General features: G+C 31.5%; 2 protein-coding genes across 2 annotated transcripts; one reads left to right on the forward strand and one right to left on the reverse strand.

Annotated features, from left to right (window-relative positions):
- The first annotated feature begins 1,677 nt into the window (after positions 1 to 1,677).
- Positions 1,678 to 5,046, forward strand: mus81 (mus81 structure-specific endonuclease subunit). The gene is made up of 3 exons (XM_088272097.1): positions 1,678 to 2,779; positions 3,326 to 3,749; positions 4,555 to 5,046. Exons 1-3 carry the CDS (start codon positions 1,830 to 1,832, stop codon positions 4,906 to 4,908), a joined length of 1,728 nt encoding a protein of 575 aa, XP_088128223.1. The 5' UTR covers positions 1,678 to 1,829; the 3' UTR covers positions 4,909 to 5,046.
- Positions 5,047 to 8,243: 3,197 nt separating this feature from the next.
- LOC148312827 (uncharacterized) lies at positions 8,244 to 12,099 on the reverse strand. Its single transcript, XM_088272110.1, has 3 exons — positions 11,601 to 12,099; positions 10,677 to 11,184; positions 8,244 to 8,877 (listed from the first exon to the last, which is right to left on the reverse strand). The coding sequence occupies exons 1-3, from the start codon at positions 11,668 to 11,670 to the stop codon at positions 8,760 to 8,762; spliced, it is 696 nt and encodes a 231-aa protein (XP_088128236.1). The 5' UTR covers positions 11,671 to 12,099; the 3' UTR covers positions 8,244 to 8,759.
- Positions 12,100 to 18,008: the final 5,909 nt, after the last annotated feature.

The raw sequence follows: 18,008 nt of genomic DNA on the forward strand, positions 1-18,008 counted from the left end.
AGAATTTTCAAATTACTATATTATATTTAAAATTCTAGAAAACACAATATTTTAAAAGGGCGGAAGGAGTGCCCACCACTTTCTGAAGTTATGTTTCTTAACGGGGGTGCCAGCGCCCCTTTGTGGGCGTTTTGGAAGTCTGGCTAGGCGTTTTTAAATTTTTTGCATTTGGGGGGTGCTGCAGAAGTTCAAGGGAGCGTTGTGTTAAGTAAAAAAAACTACATTTTCATACGCAAAATTTAACTTTAACTTTGGCATAATACTCAATATTATGAAGTTCTTCATAGACGGATTTCTATTTTTCTATCGATAATTGTCTATAACCATAGTCTGTCCATATTTATTTGAAATATTTGAACAACTTGTTGGTATCTCGTATTTTTCGTTCCCGTTTTGGTGTTTTTGTTAGTGTATTAGTGTGTCTCGTCATTTTCTGGTCGTTTTTTGAACAATCTGACGTTTACGAGTCGACCCCCCCTGCTCAACGCGACAAATGCATGAAAACACAATCTGGAGGAACCGAATGCAAAGACACTGAAAGAAACAAAGATAAAAATGACATGTTAGTCAAAAAGACAATGGGTAAAAACTCGCGTTCCTTAAATAAGATAGTGCCTCAGATAATCACTTCTAGTATGTGTAAATGGGAAGGTATATCAAAAAAATATAAAACATAAAACCTGTTCTTGAGCAGTTCAAATAAAATAATTTAATTTAATAATTCTTCTTAGTCATTTCCTTCGAATGAGATTTGACTTTTAAAAATATCTCTTGCATTCCGTTTTTTTTACATTCAAAAAAACTATTTGGGTACAGAGAGTGACATTATCTTTTCCAACATTTCCTTTAAAGTAAAACTATTTCTGTTAATACAGTTAGTTTTATTGATTGTTTTATCACTCTACGACAATTTAATGCTTATTTCTAATAATGAGCAAGAAATAAAATGAAATAGGAATATTTTTTTAAATAATAAAAAACACAAATATTTATTTTTAATTATATTTTTTTATTAAAAATGTCAGTTTGATTAGTGATTTATTTTACATGCAAAAGACCTTTATAATTTTATACAAAAAAAACTAACTAACCATCACGCCGCTTCCCCGAAGGGGTAGGCAGAGAGAATAGAACGCCACACCACTCTGTATTTGCAAACATTCTTTGCCCTTTCCACGTTCATGCATCTCTTCATACATACCCGCCGATTGTTACGACTCCTAACTTGACCACTTTCAAGTATTTGGCATACCTGATCGTATTTTTAGTATTATTATAATTGTATAATAATACTAAAAAGATCAAATAGGGAGATCGGGTAGCTATTATTTAACCCCTTAAACACCCAAAAAACATGTGATCCAAATCTTCCTCTTCGAGACGATATTGATATATAGCAGTCTCTCTGTATGACAATAGCAGTAAGTATCAAAATCAGTTGCAGACGTCTCTAAACCAAATTTTCTCCATTTTCTTCTTCTCCTTCTTTTTAATTGCTTTTCACCCTTCTTGAGTGTTCTAGCCAGTGTCGACTTATTTTCTTATCCATCAAACGGTAGAATTCGTTGAATGTTGCTGGGTATGTACTATAAGGTGGGTACCTTATAGTCTTTGGCAGGTACATTCTCTCCCTCTCTCAAAATAGTCTATGATTTTACCTAACTTCATTTCTTCCTCATCATTGAAATGTTCTATGGTTTATTTGAATTTATATTTTCTTGCGGAATCTGCTCGCGATGTCAACATCCGTAACCTGATATTTTGTTTTCTTTTATATATTTACTTATACAATCAACTGTATTACGTGTACTTATGTTTTTAATTAATCAATGGATACCAAACGTATATCCCTTCAGATAAAACGTCCAAACCCATTATTTGAAATGTGGGTCCAAGAAATGTATTTGACAGCTGTCAAAAATGATAGCAAGAGTCAACACAAGTTAAAAATCGCATTAAAATCTCTTAAAATGTACCCACTAGTCCTGAATTCCGGGAAAGAATGTGCCATTCTCCAAGGATTTGGTAAAAGTATCTGTCAGATTTTAGATAAAAAGCTGAGTCGTTATAAACAAAATGTAAGAAGACCTCTAATGAATCCCTCACTTGATCGTGTGAGGCACAGCATTGAATCCTTACCAAATAAATCAGTAAGTGTTGTAAAAGCTGCTGATAACATAAACAATAAAATACTTGAATCTGATAACGCTGCAGGCTCCTCAGGTGTATTACAAAAATCACCGAAAACAAGCAAAATAAACTATATTCCAGGTTACAGAACTGGAGCTTACGCCATCTTATTAGCATTGTTAAATAACTTGGAAAGTGACGTATCTGGTATGTCTAAAGCTGATTTACAATTCCATGCCCAAAAACACTGCGACGAATCTATGACAAAACCAAAACCTGGCTCATTTTACAGTGGCTGGTCAAATATGAAGACACTTATATCCAAAAGACTCGTAACGAAAGAAAAACATAAGGTCATCCTTTATTCATTGACCGAAACTGGTCGAGTACTAGCTGAAAAAATGTTAAGTCGAAGTAATAAAATGAATAGTGCTGAAAATTCTTTGACAGAACCAAACTTCATTAAAAAAGCTACTCAAATTCCAAATGATACAATGTCTTGTATTTCAAAACCGATACAAAGCCAAGTAACAGAAGATAATATTTCAAAAATGGAATGTCGTGATACCCTTAATAAAAATAGCCCTTTTGAATTTGAATCTGGTACTTTTGATGTCATTTTACTTGTAGATAAACAGGAAGTTAGTGGGTAAGAAATAACATTTTATTGATGAGTTAAACTTCATTTAATTTCATAATAAAATAATTTTATTTCATTAAAATTCTTACATTTTCACTACCATTCCAATGTCAGTAGTGTTTTCCTAGGCACCAAGTATTTTATTTCTGCCAAAGTTTCGGATTGAGAAATTAGATAATTGGTTTACATTTAAAAAAATTGGCACATTGCATATTAATTGAGGAAAATTCTATAAAAAAAACACAAATATGAGCCATTTGGTTGGGAATTGAATATTGTGCAAAAAGTAAAGAAAGCGCAAAAGTGAAAAACTAAAACAATTGTGATTTGCAATTTTTACCATCATACATATCTAGATGAATATCTAACGCAAGTGTACCACGAAAAGTGACCAAGTCAATATGTGTGATTATGACATAAGCGCATTTCAATTCTCTAATTCTGTCAATATTTCTCAGACATTCTATGATATTTTAATATTTCAAACATTTTTCTATTTACTGTTATAATATTTTAATGCGATTCAAAATTAAAATTAATATTTTTAATTTGCAGGGCAGCAAAAAAGGATGATGCGACAATCATGGAACTTAATAAATTCAGTATGATTAAATATGAATTGAGGCACCTCAAAGTTGGAGACTTTACTTGGGTTAGCCGACACAGAGAAAACGGAAAAGAATTGGTTCTTCCATATATAGTAGAGAGAAAGAGAATAGACGATTTATCAGGAAGTATACGAGATGGCAGATTTCATGAACAAAAGTTTAGACTCAAGCAATGTGGAATACCGAATGTAATATATTTGGTAGAAAGTTATGGCAAAAATCAACGTACAAGTCTTCCTATCTCCACATTGATGCAAGCAGTAGCCAATACGAGAGTCCAAGATGGATTTTTAACACATTTCACATCATCTCTTTCAGGATCAATCAAATTCCTCGCAATGATGACAAAAAACCTGTCCGATTTTTATTCTGTAAGTTTATTTCACCTGCTATGTAAAAGATTTACATTATATTGTGCTTAGATATGTAATCATTCCCTAGCGATGGCACCCAGATACATTTTTTTCTGATTTAAATCAATATCTGGCACTATTATCGCTCGTGCAATCTCAGTACAGGTTAAAACATGACTGAAAACGTATGTGCATCGCCAAAAAAAACAAAATCCGCAATTGTTAATTAAATATGATAGTAGCCTTAGAGGTAGAGATCATCAGTTGCAGGTATAAGAGTACATATAAGATAGCCTTCTTAGACATTTTTTCTTGCATTTTCAACCATATTTTGCAAAGGATTTTAAGTATGGTAAATCCAGCTGTAATAAAAATTTTCTAAAATAAAATAAATATTTTATATTCATACCATATATCGTAGTCATACAGGAGAAAGTGAGAAAGTGCATTTTTTACAAAAACGTGATCATTGACAGTTTGATAACTTACTAGCTTAATATTGCCCTGAAAAAAATCCCGAAGGATTTTAAACTGCTTTGATGTTTATTTTGTTGCCAAGCAAAAGTGACTTAAATGGCTTAAACTCCTGAACATTTTATGTTTTGTTAGTTGGTCACTCTCTCCTGTACGACTACGATATATGTAATATAATTCACCTTAAGCTTACAAAAGAGGAATGTGATAACTTTCTTATATTTCCAAATCACATTTTTATTTATTTCCCAACAGGCATAAAATTTTTGAAGACCTTTTCATTGCAGTTTTTATGTATCAGGGCATTAAAAAAGTGCTTACACATAATAAATTATTCTTTTTGTTTCAGAATAAAAAAATATCTGCATTGTCTAGTGATAGCAAGAACACTTGCGTGTCAGCAGATAATATCTGCCTTATGGAGTTCAATAGTTTTAATGCGATGGCTTCCAAATCTAAAGTACTAACGGTCAAAGATTTGTTTATAAAACAATTGCTTCAACTCAAGGGAATTTCCGTTGACAAAGCAGTGGCTATTGCTTCATTATATCAGACCCCGAGAAATCTTATGGACGCATATAATACTTGCGATAAGCCAGAATTATTATTAGCTGATGTGAAATATGGCTTAGGAAAAACTAGAATTGGTCCAACTATTAGTAAAACATTATTTTATTTCTTTACTAGAGAAATTTTAACATAATATGGATAGCGAAAAAAAGCCTCAAGATTTGGAGAAATATATTTTTGGAACATAACGCTTCACTTTTTTATTTTGATAATTATTTATAAGTTTACATTTCCTAATCATGTGATACTAATTATATTTTTACAAATATCATAACATCTTTTTTTCATTGATTTAACTGTCTTTAATTATATTTTGTATATTAAAAGCATTGATAACTTTGTGGTAATTGATAATTTCACGATATCATAATCACAGCATTAGGACAGCAAAAATTATGCCAACATTTGTATAAAAATAAAAATTTTTAAAGAGAGATGACAAATTAATCTTTCTCTTTCAAAATTTTTGTTTTTATACAAATGTCAAATCGTAATAATTTGAGTGTAATAATTTTATTCTAATTTTAATGACCTGATGATGTAATGATTTTCCGAAACCGGTTGTCACAAATAAGTTTTTAAAATAGTGGATGGTAAGGAGAGTGTTTTGTCTTTAATTGTTTTAAACATTTATTAGGTCATCTGTCAACTGTACACTACTGTTTATCTGTCAACTGTAAAGTGATTAGCGTCATCTACCCCACCTAGGGCTATTGTACCAAATTTTGTTACTATTTCTTGGCAACACCCTGAACAGCATCACAGCTGAGGATTTTTAACAACTGTTGGTATAATTTTTTGCTATCCTAATGCTGTGATTATGATGTTGTGAAATTAATTTGTGTCGGGTTGTGGTGCCGTGGTTAGTGTCGCGGACTCTTGATTCAGAGTTTCTCGGTACAAACCCACTCTACCACAATTTGATATCTATTTCTTATATATAATGAGCCGCTTAGGCTCACAAAAATAGTATGAAATTGAAATATTTGCGTAAATAATAAAAACACAAATATTTCTATTTTATTTGAATTTTTTATTTATTTTTTGCTTACATAAACCATATCCGCCCCATAATCGGAGGTTGTGGAGTCCATAAACTACCTTCAGGGTCTTTTGTTAGCCACCAACTTCTTTGCATCCTCCCAAATCAAACCTGCGTCTCGTAGTCTGACAAAAACTACTGACGGACCGTCAGCAGTGAACATCTTGGGAGGCAGAGAGCTGATGGTTTGTAAAAGAGGTGAGTGTTTCTGAAACATTCGCGAGGAATGCATATTCCACAGCTTGGACAACTCAATCTGCTTTTCTTGGTTACAGTTACCATGACCATGGTTGCTGCATCCGTTACTTTGTTTACAAAACAGATCAAACGAGACCAGATGCTTACGCTCAGTGCGAAGATATAACTATTTTGGGCCCTTGTTAAGTGCCATTTTTCACAGCCATATAAGATATTAGGTTTTTTATTGGTTAATGTGTATTATGGTATGGACTGACCGGAGTCATTTCGTCGTTACGTAACATGTTACGATGCGAGCATTTGTAGTCAGTACAGTGAGCTGAGCACTCCATCCATAGTTTCGAATCCTCACTGTGAGCGATGTTACGACGAAATGGCTCTGTCATTCCCTACCATTTTATATTCAGAATTTAAAGGGGATTACAGTGGGTTCAAAGTCCAAAAAAGGGTCATCCAAAGAAAACAGGATTCTTCACCTGTAAGAAAACATGCTACGGCATGTTTTTGATTAATCCTTTGACGAGTTTTTATAAAGATTTTAATGGAAAAGCAGGTTTTTTTAATTCAAATATATGACTCTAAGATATGTTGGAATCAAAGGAAATAATACTGACATTGGGTGACTACAGTCCATACACATAGAGCTCATGAAATAATATAAGATCAGTTTGAGCCTAAACCGGGGGCCCGTACCAGGTTTGGGTAAATCCGCAAAGGACATATTTTTTGCCTGTATATAGAGCTCATAAAATAATGTGATGAGATCAGTTTGAGCCATTTCCTAACCGGGGGCCCATAACAGGTATGGGTAAATCCGCAAAGGACATATTTTTTGCCTGTATGTGGTAAGGGCAAAGGGTTAAATACGGAATATGATAAGGATATAAATGATACACAATCTCATTTTATTTATTTTTAATCATTTTGACCTGTCTATATTACACATACATATAATCAAACATTACACACATGTTACAAGTATTCAAGTTAAATGAGCAGTTTTTAACATTTGAAGAAAACCTTTTGTCATGGCATTATTGAGTATTAAATTATAAAGCATAATGTATTGAGAATTCTAGAGACTGAATACAATTACAGTTTTTTTTGTAAGTGTATGGAGATTGTTCAATAAATGAGATTACTGGTCTTGTTAAATGCTCGTAGTAAATGTGATATTTATCCTTATAATAAAATAAAAGCGGGCTATAGGCAAACCGTGTTATTAGGTGGTTTACAAGTAAATACATAGAATAATAATATGCTTGGTAGCAGAATGTAACTAACCAACAAAATAGAGTCGAATATTTAAAAAACGGTTTTATGAAAAATCAGATATGTGTCGTAAGAAAAATAGTGTATGTAGTTCAAGCTTAAGTATGAATTTAAGTGCACTTTGTTATTATTGTATACGAACACAAAACAGCTAGGGAAAATCTATAGTACATATTTTGAAGGATCAGATATTTAAAAATATATTTGTATTGTCAACTAAAACATTTGACAAAGTACAATCTATTAATATTGAATAAATAGAAGTGCAAAATGCTTGACATGTAAAAATAAATGTCTAGTTAAAATTAATCTACATTTTTCGAGAAAAAAAATACTATGTACTCTGACATCACACTTTATTTATGCATATCAGTCGACTTTATTAAGGTAACATCGGACATATAATAATGGCAAATGGTATTTTTTTACACTTTATTTTTAACTCAAAACAAGATTGACGGTAAAGATTGAAAATAAAGATACAACCAAAACAAAAGGAATGACTTTTTTAGCCAAAATCTCATTAGAACTAAAATAATTCCGCTCGGAAAAACTGTCTTAAAAAAACATTGGTGGGTTTATTTTTACGGTATTGTTAAGTGACTGAAATGACTTATTTTGAGTCTCATTTTGGGATTGAAACATTACCCACAAAATACCCTGATAAGATCACACAAATAAATTACAATTTATATACCCATTGCAATTACGTGCATAATACTTACATCTACTTATCATGTTTACACTGACAAAAGTATTGGTACGATAAAAATAATACTAACTAATACAAAATATAAATTTTCAAACAAAACAAATAATATGGCTTCTCTTACCATTATTAAATTAAATCACAAATAATATTATAGTTTTTTTTTCTTCTTTTAAATATAATAATATACTTTAACATAAATATTTTTCGATGCACAAATTGAGTGTACTACAAATGTTTTTCGAGTAAAAAAAAAAATATATATACAATCAAACAAAATTTAACTTTTAAATCGTTGAAACATGTTACACATAAGTAAACACCGAGAATTAACATTAATTGCGATATCAAAATCACATAAAACAGTGCACTCACAAAGAGGAGAAAACGTCTTCATTAATAAGAAGAAAAAAAAATAGTCCCACCACTAGCCACATTAAATTAAGATCACAATAATAAAAAAGGAAACATATACTCTTTCAATAAACATCCATCGCAATAATAGTGAAAATTCTAAAGCGTAACCTAAATGTAGATTCAGTTATATGCCATGAAATTTGCCTGGTCAGAGCTCAGATATTTGGTTTAGTTGGATGTATTTTATTTTAATTTTTTGTAGTAGCTCCCAGTTTCTTAGACTGCATAATGAAACATTGTCAAGTATTAAAACCAGAAATACAAAGCTATGGAATTGTTTCAAATATAAATTGGTGAGGGGTAACTTTCCATGCAGAGAGTATTATTAGCAAGTGAACAGAGATCTTTATAGAGTGCGGTAGTTCCTTTCAGTTCTAGCCTTGTAATATTTGAATCCGATGAAACCAATCGCAACCAATCCGAGAGAAAGTACGATACCTCCCATGAAACTGGGCCCATCGAACCTGAAATTAAAAGTTTAATATAGTTTTGTACAACTCGATATACGAGCAGATATATACTACTTACTGCATACTGGATAGCTAAACATTGCATAATTATTCATTCAAGTTTTACTTGGTAAATACCACTATTTAAAAAAAATCTATCGTCACATGTGTTTCGATGGATTCAGCATCATTGTCAAACACCGTATGTGAAGCATTTTAAGAAATAGTTGTGTGATGTTCATTAGTAGGAGAGAGTAAATTATACAAATTTTTACCAATAACTGAAAGCTACTAAAATAAAAAATGCACTACCTTGTGTTTCACATACAAGGAAGAACACAACACAACAAAGCATATTTCTTAATTGATAAATTATGATTGATAGTGGATGTATATATTTTTACTTTTTCCTGCTAAGTCCAAATGGATAACAGGTATGAGCAGACTGTCAGATGACGGTACTCGGATGCGTTTCAAATATTTTTTATGTTAAAGATCTGTTGTTTAGCCCATGGGTCGGCAAAGTGTGGCTCGGGAGCCGCATGCGACTCTTCCACCTCTTTAAGTGAGGCTCCGGCACAAATATCCGCGAAAAGGCTTCGACTCTTTTTATTCATACGAAAAATCTTTTTGAAGCATGAACCTTATTAAAAGTAAACTTAGAAATCTTCTGATTGACGAGCACCTGAAAACGTGCTAAAAATAACTACATACAAACCTGACTTATCAAACTTTCAAAGGAGATGCAAGAGCATTATTCACAATAAGTAGTGTTCTTATGGATACCTTAGTTTCAAAAGATTTTTTTGAATCAACGAATAAAATTCTTATTAAGGGCAAAATCAATTTTTATTGGGTGTACCCGTAATTTAATAAAGGTCTAAAATTATAATTAAGTTGTGCTAAAATTGCAACAGATTTGACTCTCAATAATTTTATAATTGTAGTAATGTGAATATTTGACTCTTTGGATAATAAGTTTGGCGACCACTGGTTTAGCCTACGAATCAATAAAATGACACTACTATGTTAACAGGTTTCCGTGAAAATTTTCAATGTTTACACATGACTTCTTACTCATGTTACTAGAAAAGATCAAGGTTTTCGACAATGTCAATATTGGAAAGTGCAGATATCTCTTGGAATCACACAATATACTAAGATATGGTGGCCAACATCATATTAACGCGCTAAGGATGGGAACGGTAATTTTAACTAATGCACCGGCCTCATTTTAAAGTCAGAAATTAAGGAATTACATATTAAATGTTTTTTTAATTTTTAAATATGAGTATTATGTACCATACTCTTTGTTAAGTAAGGTCTATTTTTAATTATAATGACGAGGTGCTACGATTGATCAAGGAAAGGAAGCACCCACTCTTGACTATCTCCAAAAGACGCGCCTAATGGATCGGCCACGTGCTAAGACAAGAGGGTTTCCTGCACCAAATAATAGAGGGGACGATGGAGGGAATAAACGCCAGAGGACGCACACGCTGCGAATACCTAAGCGACTTATACGAAGACATGGGCTGCTCGACGTATGAGGAGCTGAAGAGGACCTCCGAAAATAGACGAGAATGGCGAAAGAGATGTCATCTGTTGCTACAGACCAATCCGCAGGATTGAGACCAAAGGAGAAGACTACTACCTCAAGGCGGTTATATGTAGGTACATAATTATCAATTCCCGTAGCCAGCGGTCTGCAGGCGTAAAAAACACCCGTCCGAAGTGTCTTAGTACCTTCCTAGCAGTTAAAAGGCTAAAAACATTGATGATGACTCGAAGGAAATTTGTAGCTATTGACTTACCTATTTTTGTTGTGAGGGGGTGATGTCGGTGCTGCAGTTGGCGACGACGTTGTCTTGGGAGTTTCTGTGGTGGAGGGAGGCAGCGGGCTGGGGGTGGTGGGGGTGGAAGGGGTGGTGGGCTTGCTGGTGGGGGTGGTGGGCTTGCTGGTGGTGGTGTCGGGAGTGGGGGGGGGTGTTGGCTTGGGGCTGGGCGGGGCCGCGGTGGTGGACGGGGTTGTTTTGGGAGGAGCAACAGTGGTGCTGGAAGTCGGAGGAGTAGATGTTGTCGGAATAGGTACGGGAGTTTTGGTAGTGGGATCTGTAGTCGGCTCAGGATTGGGAGGGGGTACAGGGTCGGTACCATTTTTATCTGTCGTCACGTCAGGACTGCTGACTAATTTCTTGGATTCTTCCGTCACAATCACTGGTGTAACCTCACTATGTCCAGTGGAATTTTCATTACCAATCAGAGACGTGTTGATTTTCAGATCTACATGATGGATGGGTGTAGCATTCCCCAGTACGTCGACTGCGGAGATAAAATAAAATATAAATACATAACAAGTACACGACAGTAACAGAAGCAGACATTGGAGCAGCAAAAGGAAAAAGTGAATTTAAATCTAATATATTCCTACATCCGAATAACATTAAGTGAATTATAACAATGCTACGAAACCGAGACAAATACTATTGGCAAAGTTAAAAGGTCTATTTAGACGGTAGGGGATGCTGATGAATGAGTGATAAACGAATTGAAAAAATCTACGCTGTCATAGATGGTATTGGAATTAAATGCCGAGGAATAACGGCAAAGCTACGGCATTATTAGATTAATCGTATTTGTTAGTAATGGTACATGTTATTTCGTTTGCCGCGGAAGAAACAACGTGGCGAAGAGTGAGTATAGTATAGCATAGAAGGTAAAGTAAAACAAGGGCATACCATTTTTTCCTTGTAAGCACAAGGCATTGCACAGCAAAAGGATAGCAACAAAAGCTACTGGAACCTCCATCGTAGTTTCTCGGCTGACGAATTGTCTTTCCAACTAACTGCGATTATTACCACACTAAATGCATCAGATGCAAAACAAAATTTTGTTTTAAAAAATCCACAAGAAACCGCGGATTGCAAAAGAACAAGATTTGACGTCGATCAGCGGGATGAAAACGCGTTGACTTAATGAGAAAAGAGTAATTTAACAAATTATGCAAGCGTAAAACTGCGCAACGTGCAACAGCAAAGAACCCGCTCAAAATCCGCTGCGCAAAATGTCGATTCACGATTCTCAATAATTTTCTGCCTTTCGTGGATTCCCAGATTGACCGGAATTCTAGATTTATTCCATAGAAAAATAGAAAACGTATTCTACAACCTCATAGATACGAAACAAAAAAAATTAAAACAAAAAGTTAGATATTGTTCAGCAGGTAGGTACTAACTTGTATGATGGGGGGGGGGGGAGGAATTGTGCCAGAAACAGGCAAAAGTGCACTAAGAAGAAAAACAAATTTCGGTAGAATTTTAATCTCGTGTGTTCTCGATTCAGTTTTTCTTTTTCGTACTACTAAATAGGAACGAGAAACATCTACTCCCGTAAAAATCAGTTACGGGATTTTATCCGAGATTATGCTTATTTTGTAAAAATCTACAATATTCATTCAGGCATTTTATGAGTGAAAGTGAATACATAAAATACAATAGCATGTAATATACTACTGAACTCCAGTAGGTACCTACTAAATTTTGGCCGAAACAATCCTAGTTTTATTGATTTGTCAGCAAAATCAACCAGAATCGCAATCTAAATTAGATACTAAATGTACAATTCGAAAACTTTTATGACAATGTTCCAACAAAACTGAAAAATAAAACGTATTTGAAAAATATCACAGATTGATAATTTTTTTTTTGTTATTATTTTTTATTAAGAACGCTCTGAGTGTGTCCAAATACTTGGTCACAAATCTGTATTTTCTCCAATCAGGAGTTATTATTCATATTATTTTAAAGAAGAATATGGAAGTCTGGGCATTTACGGTGCTTACGACCAGCCTATGACGGTCGTCAGCCCGTAAATGCCCAGACCTCCATATTTTTCTTCATCTATGTTGAGGTGTCAAAAAATAACCTTTTATTTGTTTTGGTTTTATTGAGTTTTATCCTAGGCATACCAGAATAAATAGTATTGCTTAAGCCGTAGCTAAAAGTGCTTGTGTAGAGTCTCTTGAACGTTAGGTAATAAAAAAACTACACTTTCCTCCTTTGTACAAAAAAATACAGCTCTACTTTTTTATATTTTGGAATGTGCTAATCATAATCTATATTTTAATCATACACGTTTATTTATAGGACTTATTAAATAATGTACAAAATATAAATATATCGGTATTTTTAATTCTTATAAAGGTGGAGACTAACCGGAGCATTTCGTCGTAACGTAACATGTTACAATGCAAACATTCAGGCAGTTAGTACAGCGAGTCGAGCGCTCCATCCATAGTTTAGGATGCTCGCTGATGCTCGCCGCAAGCAATGTTACGACGTTATGTTACGAGGAAATACTCCGGTCAGTCTCCACCTTAAGCTATAATGACAAACAAAAAATTCTTTCTTTTGTTGTCATTAATTTTCTAAAATAATATTTAATGCGCTAATGCATCAGCCGAATAAAACCATTTATATTTTTCTTTTAGTTGCCTAGTTTACTAGCTTTTTACCTCGGCCCAAAATCTTTATTTAAGTCTGATTCAGATGATCTAAAAACAAAAACAAACTACATGTTTTCTGTTTTTGACTATAAATACTGGAGCGTTTAGGATATTGGAGGCATTATTGTATTTTAACATAATATTCTTTTATTTGAATTCTGTTAATACTATTTTAAAACCTTGTTTACTATTAAGAATACAAATATGTAGGGCTTTTTTTAAACCAAAAAGTTCCTGGAATTCACTTCATATCAAGTGTTTTACTAATAATTATATATTTGAATATCATTTAAATATTCATTATAATTCCATATTTTATTATTTGACAAATTATATAAAAATGAATTGATAAGCACAAACACTGTTTCCTATAAATGATTTTAAAAATAAAAAAAATTAATATCAGAACAAACGTGCCAGAACGCCGTTCCACTGCGTTACATGGAAAAAAGCCCAGCATATATGTACATATAATAGTTTGAGCATCCATATCTGAGAAAATATAGGAAATATTAGGGATGAGGGATGACATGGAACAGTAGGTACAAATGTAATAAAACTCAATGTTTTTTATACATGTTTATTCCCAATCTTTGGACCCTATACACGTTATAACTATCAATAGTACTAATAAAATTAAGTTAAGTACGATCCAGGTAATACAGCTAAGTTGTGAAATGTGTTTTTATCACACATCAGAAACTCTATTTGATCATTCAGTATGGGGGCATTGAATAATGGTTTCACATGATACAATACCAATTCACTTCTTCGATTACACAAAGTGTACATGTATTAATAAAACATTTTCATATCACCCCACACAAATTACACAGATTTAAAACAACGCAAGTATTACCCAAGACGTTAATAACATGCATGTTTCTTACTTGAATTGTACTATATTTTAATTATGTTTCTCTAATATCGGATCCAATTTGAGAAAACATCAATTTATAGTAAGGATTATTTAACAACTAATGTAAATACACAAAAAACACAGGCGACCATTTATAGTATTTTCCTAAAAACATACCAATAAGTTGACACTTTTTAATGATAAAGAGAGCAGATTATTTGACATTCATCTTTTTGTTGTTGTTTGAATATCTTATGTTTTAAAGTGAAGACAAACAACACAAGCTAAAATTATTTTTGGGAAAATATGTGTCAACTTATTAAATGATAGCTATTTGAAAAACAATTCATTTCTTGTAAGCAGTTAGGTCTTTCATTTTAAAACTAAACCTACAAATGTATATGTACTATTTGGTTTGAAATAAGCATTTGCTCAAGGCTTCATTCGCATGTAAACTTATCTACATTAAGGCTATGGGTTTGTTATTACATTTTAAATTAGTTGATTTACTATTTCATACAATAATTATTATTGTTGGCCATGCTACAGAAAATATTTGTATGTATATGTTAATATATGTATTTATATATATATATATATATATATATATATATATATATATATATATATATATATATATATATATATATATATATATATATACACACATATATTTCTTTAAAAAAAGTTGTGCTATTTGGTTTTTCGTTAGAATTTGAGCGCTAAAATTATTTATGAATTGGTTACCTTGTAGATAATGAAATTGTTATAAATATCTACACAATATTAAACCAATAATGTGTACAATTTTAATGTTTTAGAAGGTATGTACAATAATTTTGTACACATTACATCAGACATATTTTTCAGTGTAATAAAAATTATAGGTCAAATAAATTTTGTATAAATGTATATATATAAATACAAATATTTTTCAGACTTCAACTTCGAGTCTTGAAATCAGTTAACTTTTGTTCAAATGTTTATTTTCACATTTTGTGGCTTGAATTCGTGAAATATTTTAACATCACAAGTTAAATTCAATCATAATAAGATGTCACATATTGTATAGCATTTTATAATTCTACGCTGACATTCGGGATCTCATAAAGGGAGAAATATTATGTAACTAAACAAAACATTTTAGGTCATTTTAATACATGTGTTATTTTTATAATATATACTTAGAAAATTACTTTTTAACTTTAATTTTAAGCAATTTACTAAACTATTTAACGTAATAGATATTAACTTTAATTTTAAGCAATTTACTAAACTATTTAACGTAATAGATAAAAACATGACGCAATATGCATAAGTATATTATTTAATATTATAGATTTGTTTATCAGTAATATTATAAGGGGCACAGATCTGATATGTTTAGACGTGTGGTATTTGTATGATATACAACATTTCCTATCCTAATGCAAGAAGGCGTATAACTGGCTAGTTTGATACCACTGATACATTTTTATCACATTGTAATTTCTTGCGTTGCCAATGCATTAAAATTCTTTCAATTTCATCAAAAATTTATAGCCATTTCAATTCATTTTATTCCCAAAAGGGATATTATTTTACCATAGTTACTGTCAAACAATTACTAATATATTTATTTCAAGAAACACATTTTTTCGAAGAAATAATCCACATTCTTATGTTTCATTACTTGTAACGGATGTAGCAAAAAATGTTTTTATAAAGACAGTTGAATAAAAATACTTTTTATTCCTAATAATTGATTATCTAAACTAGTAAACTAGATATAATTTATTTATATATTCAATACATGAAATATTTTCATTAAGTTATTAATTTGTTTATATTAAGCTGATATGTTTAATGTAGTCCCCGTAAGTCAGCGATCACTCAGCATAGCTGATTCGCTCTCTAACAAAACATCTACACACTCAATTGGACGGAATCATCAGTGGACACACGACATTTGTATATTCTATTCCCATTTTGGTTATTACAGCTTATACTCAACCGGGCTTAGGCTTTCCGAATAAGGGCCTTTTTCGGCCCGGAATATGCAATATCCATCTCACATCCTGCCCAGTTAAATTTGTCAAGCTAAGTAGGCTATAATCGGATATAATATAAGCTGCCACACTTTTTTAACATTTCTGTATCTTTGGGCATATGTATAGTGGTCATAATGTCATACATACCAATACTCAGGAATCTGAGATTACAGAAGATGACATGATTGTCTACAGCAACAATATCTTTACTAGAAACTTTCATTACATATGAAATTTTATACATTAAGTCAAATAAAAAAAATCATCACTTAAATAGAAAAGGCTTCTTTGTTTTGGGAATATAAAAAAGCCACCCGTGTGTCCACTTAGAAAGAGATCATCAACTAACAATAATATTCACTTGTTAAGGTAACAAATACATAATATTATAAAGAACTTCTTAAATTTAGATAAGACCAACAGTATAAGCTGGTGTTAACATTGAATAAAAATCATTAGAGATATACAATTGTTTTTAAGAATTAATTCAATGATTGTTTCTTAAACTAAAATGCTATTGTATTTTTGAAAGGAAATAAAGCATGAAGAACTATATTGAAGGAACAAAAAGAAAATTCTTTATGATGAAAAAATTCATTCTATGCTTATTTAAACATGTAAGAATATTTTTATTAACGCCAATAATGCTTACTATTGTATCACATCAAACCACACACAAACTAACTAATTTATTTTTACTAGTTAAGTAATTAAAATATTTTGCAGTTTCCAAATGTAAGAGACTAATCATTTTCGTTGCTGGTAGTGAAGGAAAAAAAACATATTGTTATTAAATAACAGATTTACAGTATTGAGGCTCTAATAAAATTATTTTAAAATTTTAGTGTTTCATTTGCTGTTTTTAATTTAGAATTGACAAAAGTACCTACTGTGATTTATAAATTGACAAATTTTAAAATGGGAGATTCACTTTTTAACAATTGACATTATTTCATGTAAATAAAATAGTGATAATTGAAATTTACTAGCAGAAGGGTTACTCTTGGAGAAATTAATTTCTCACTCTCTTGTTTTCATTTTTAAAAACTTGTATAAATTACATTTGATTACAGTATTATAAAAACTTGGGACACAGTTAAATAAAGATGGTAACATTTGAGAGTCCTAACTTACAAGGCTTTGGATTGTTAAAAGTTAGAAATACATAAATATTATAATAATTTACATACACTAAGACAAGAAAAGTAACACTAAATACAACCATACAAAATTACTCGCATAAAAGTTTGTTTTAAGTTATTCAAATAAATCTTTTATGAAATAAATTTAAATATACAGATCTTAATAACTCACTTTGACTAAATTATTATTACATTATTAAAATAAAATGAGATTTTCCTTAAGTTTATAAGAATAATGATATAAATTAATATTGAAACAGAAAAACAATCAAAATACTTCATAAGCTTTCTGTTAAGATATTTGGTTTATTGCTAATTAGGCTTCTCTTACGAATACTCTTATTGATGAATAATAAATAATTATTAAAAGAAAACAACAAATATAATTTGATTTGATTATTAAGGTCTAAACAATGTTGAAAAAGGTTGCTTACACTTAATCACTTATTCTATAATTAAACATTAAATATATTTACCCTATAGATTATTACATAATAATAATAGATGTATATGTTATAATTTTCCAAAAAGCTCGACAAGCATGCTTAAGTTTTCATCAGACGAAATATATTTGTAAGAAGTGAAGAAGTTGTATCGCAAGTAGATTGCCT

This window comes from Brachycentrus maculatus, unplaced genomic scaffold (genome assembly GCF_059751285.1).
Source record: "Brachycentrus maculatus isolate JH-2025_06_01 unplaced genomic scaffold, ASM5975128v1 h1tg000031l, whole genome shotgun sequence".
NCBI lineage: Eukaryota > Metazoa > Arthropoda > Insecta > Trichoptera > Brachycentridae > Brachycentrus > Brachycentrus maculatus.

Coding starts and splice junctions, on each gene's coding strand:
- LOC148312827 (XM_088272110.1), bottom strand. CDS start 11,670: ATGGAGGTTCCAGTAGCTTTTGTTGCTATCCTTTTGCTGTGCAATGCC. Junction 11,185..11,600: donor GTGCTTACAAGGAAAAAATG/GTATGCCCTTGT, acceptor TTATCTCCGCAG/TCGACGTACTGGGGAATGCT. Junction 8,878..10,676: donor CCCCCTCACAACAAAAATAG/GTAAGTCAATAG, acceptor TTTTAATTTCAG/GTTCGATGGGCCCAGTTTCA.
- mus81 (XM_088272097.1), top strand. CDS start 1,830: ATGGATACCAAACGTATATCCCTTCAGATAAAACGTCCAAACCCATTA. Junction 2,780..3,325: donor GATAAACAGGAAGTTAGTGG/GTAAGAAATAAC, acceptor TTTAATTTGCAG/GGCAGCAAAAAAGGATGATG. Junction 3,750..4,554: donor ACCTGTCCGATTTTTATTCT/GTAAGTTTATTT, acceptor TTTTTGTTTCAG/AATAAAAAAATATCTGCATT.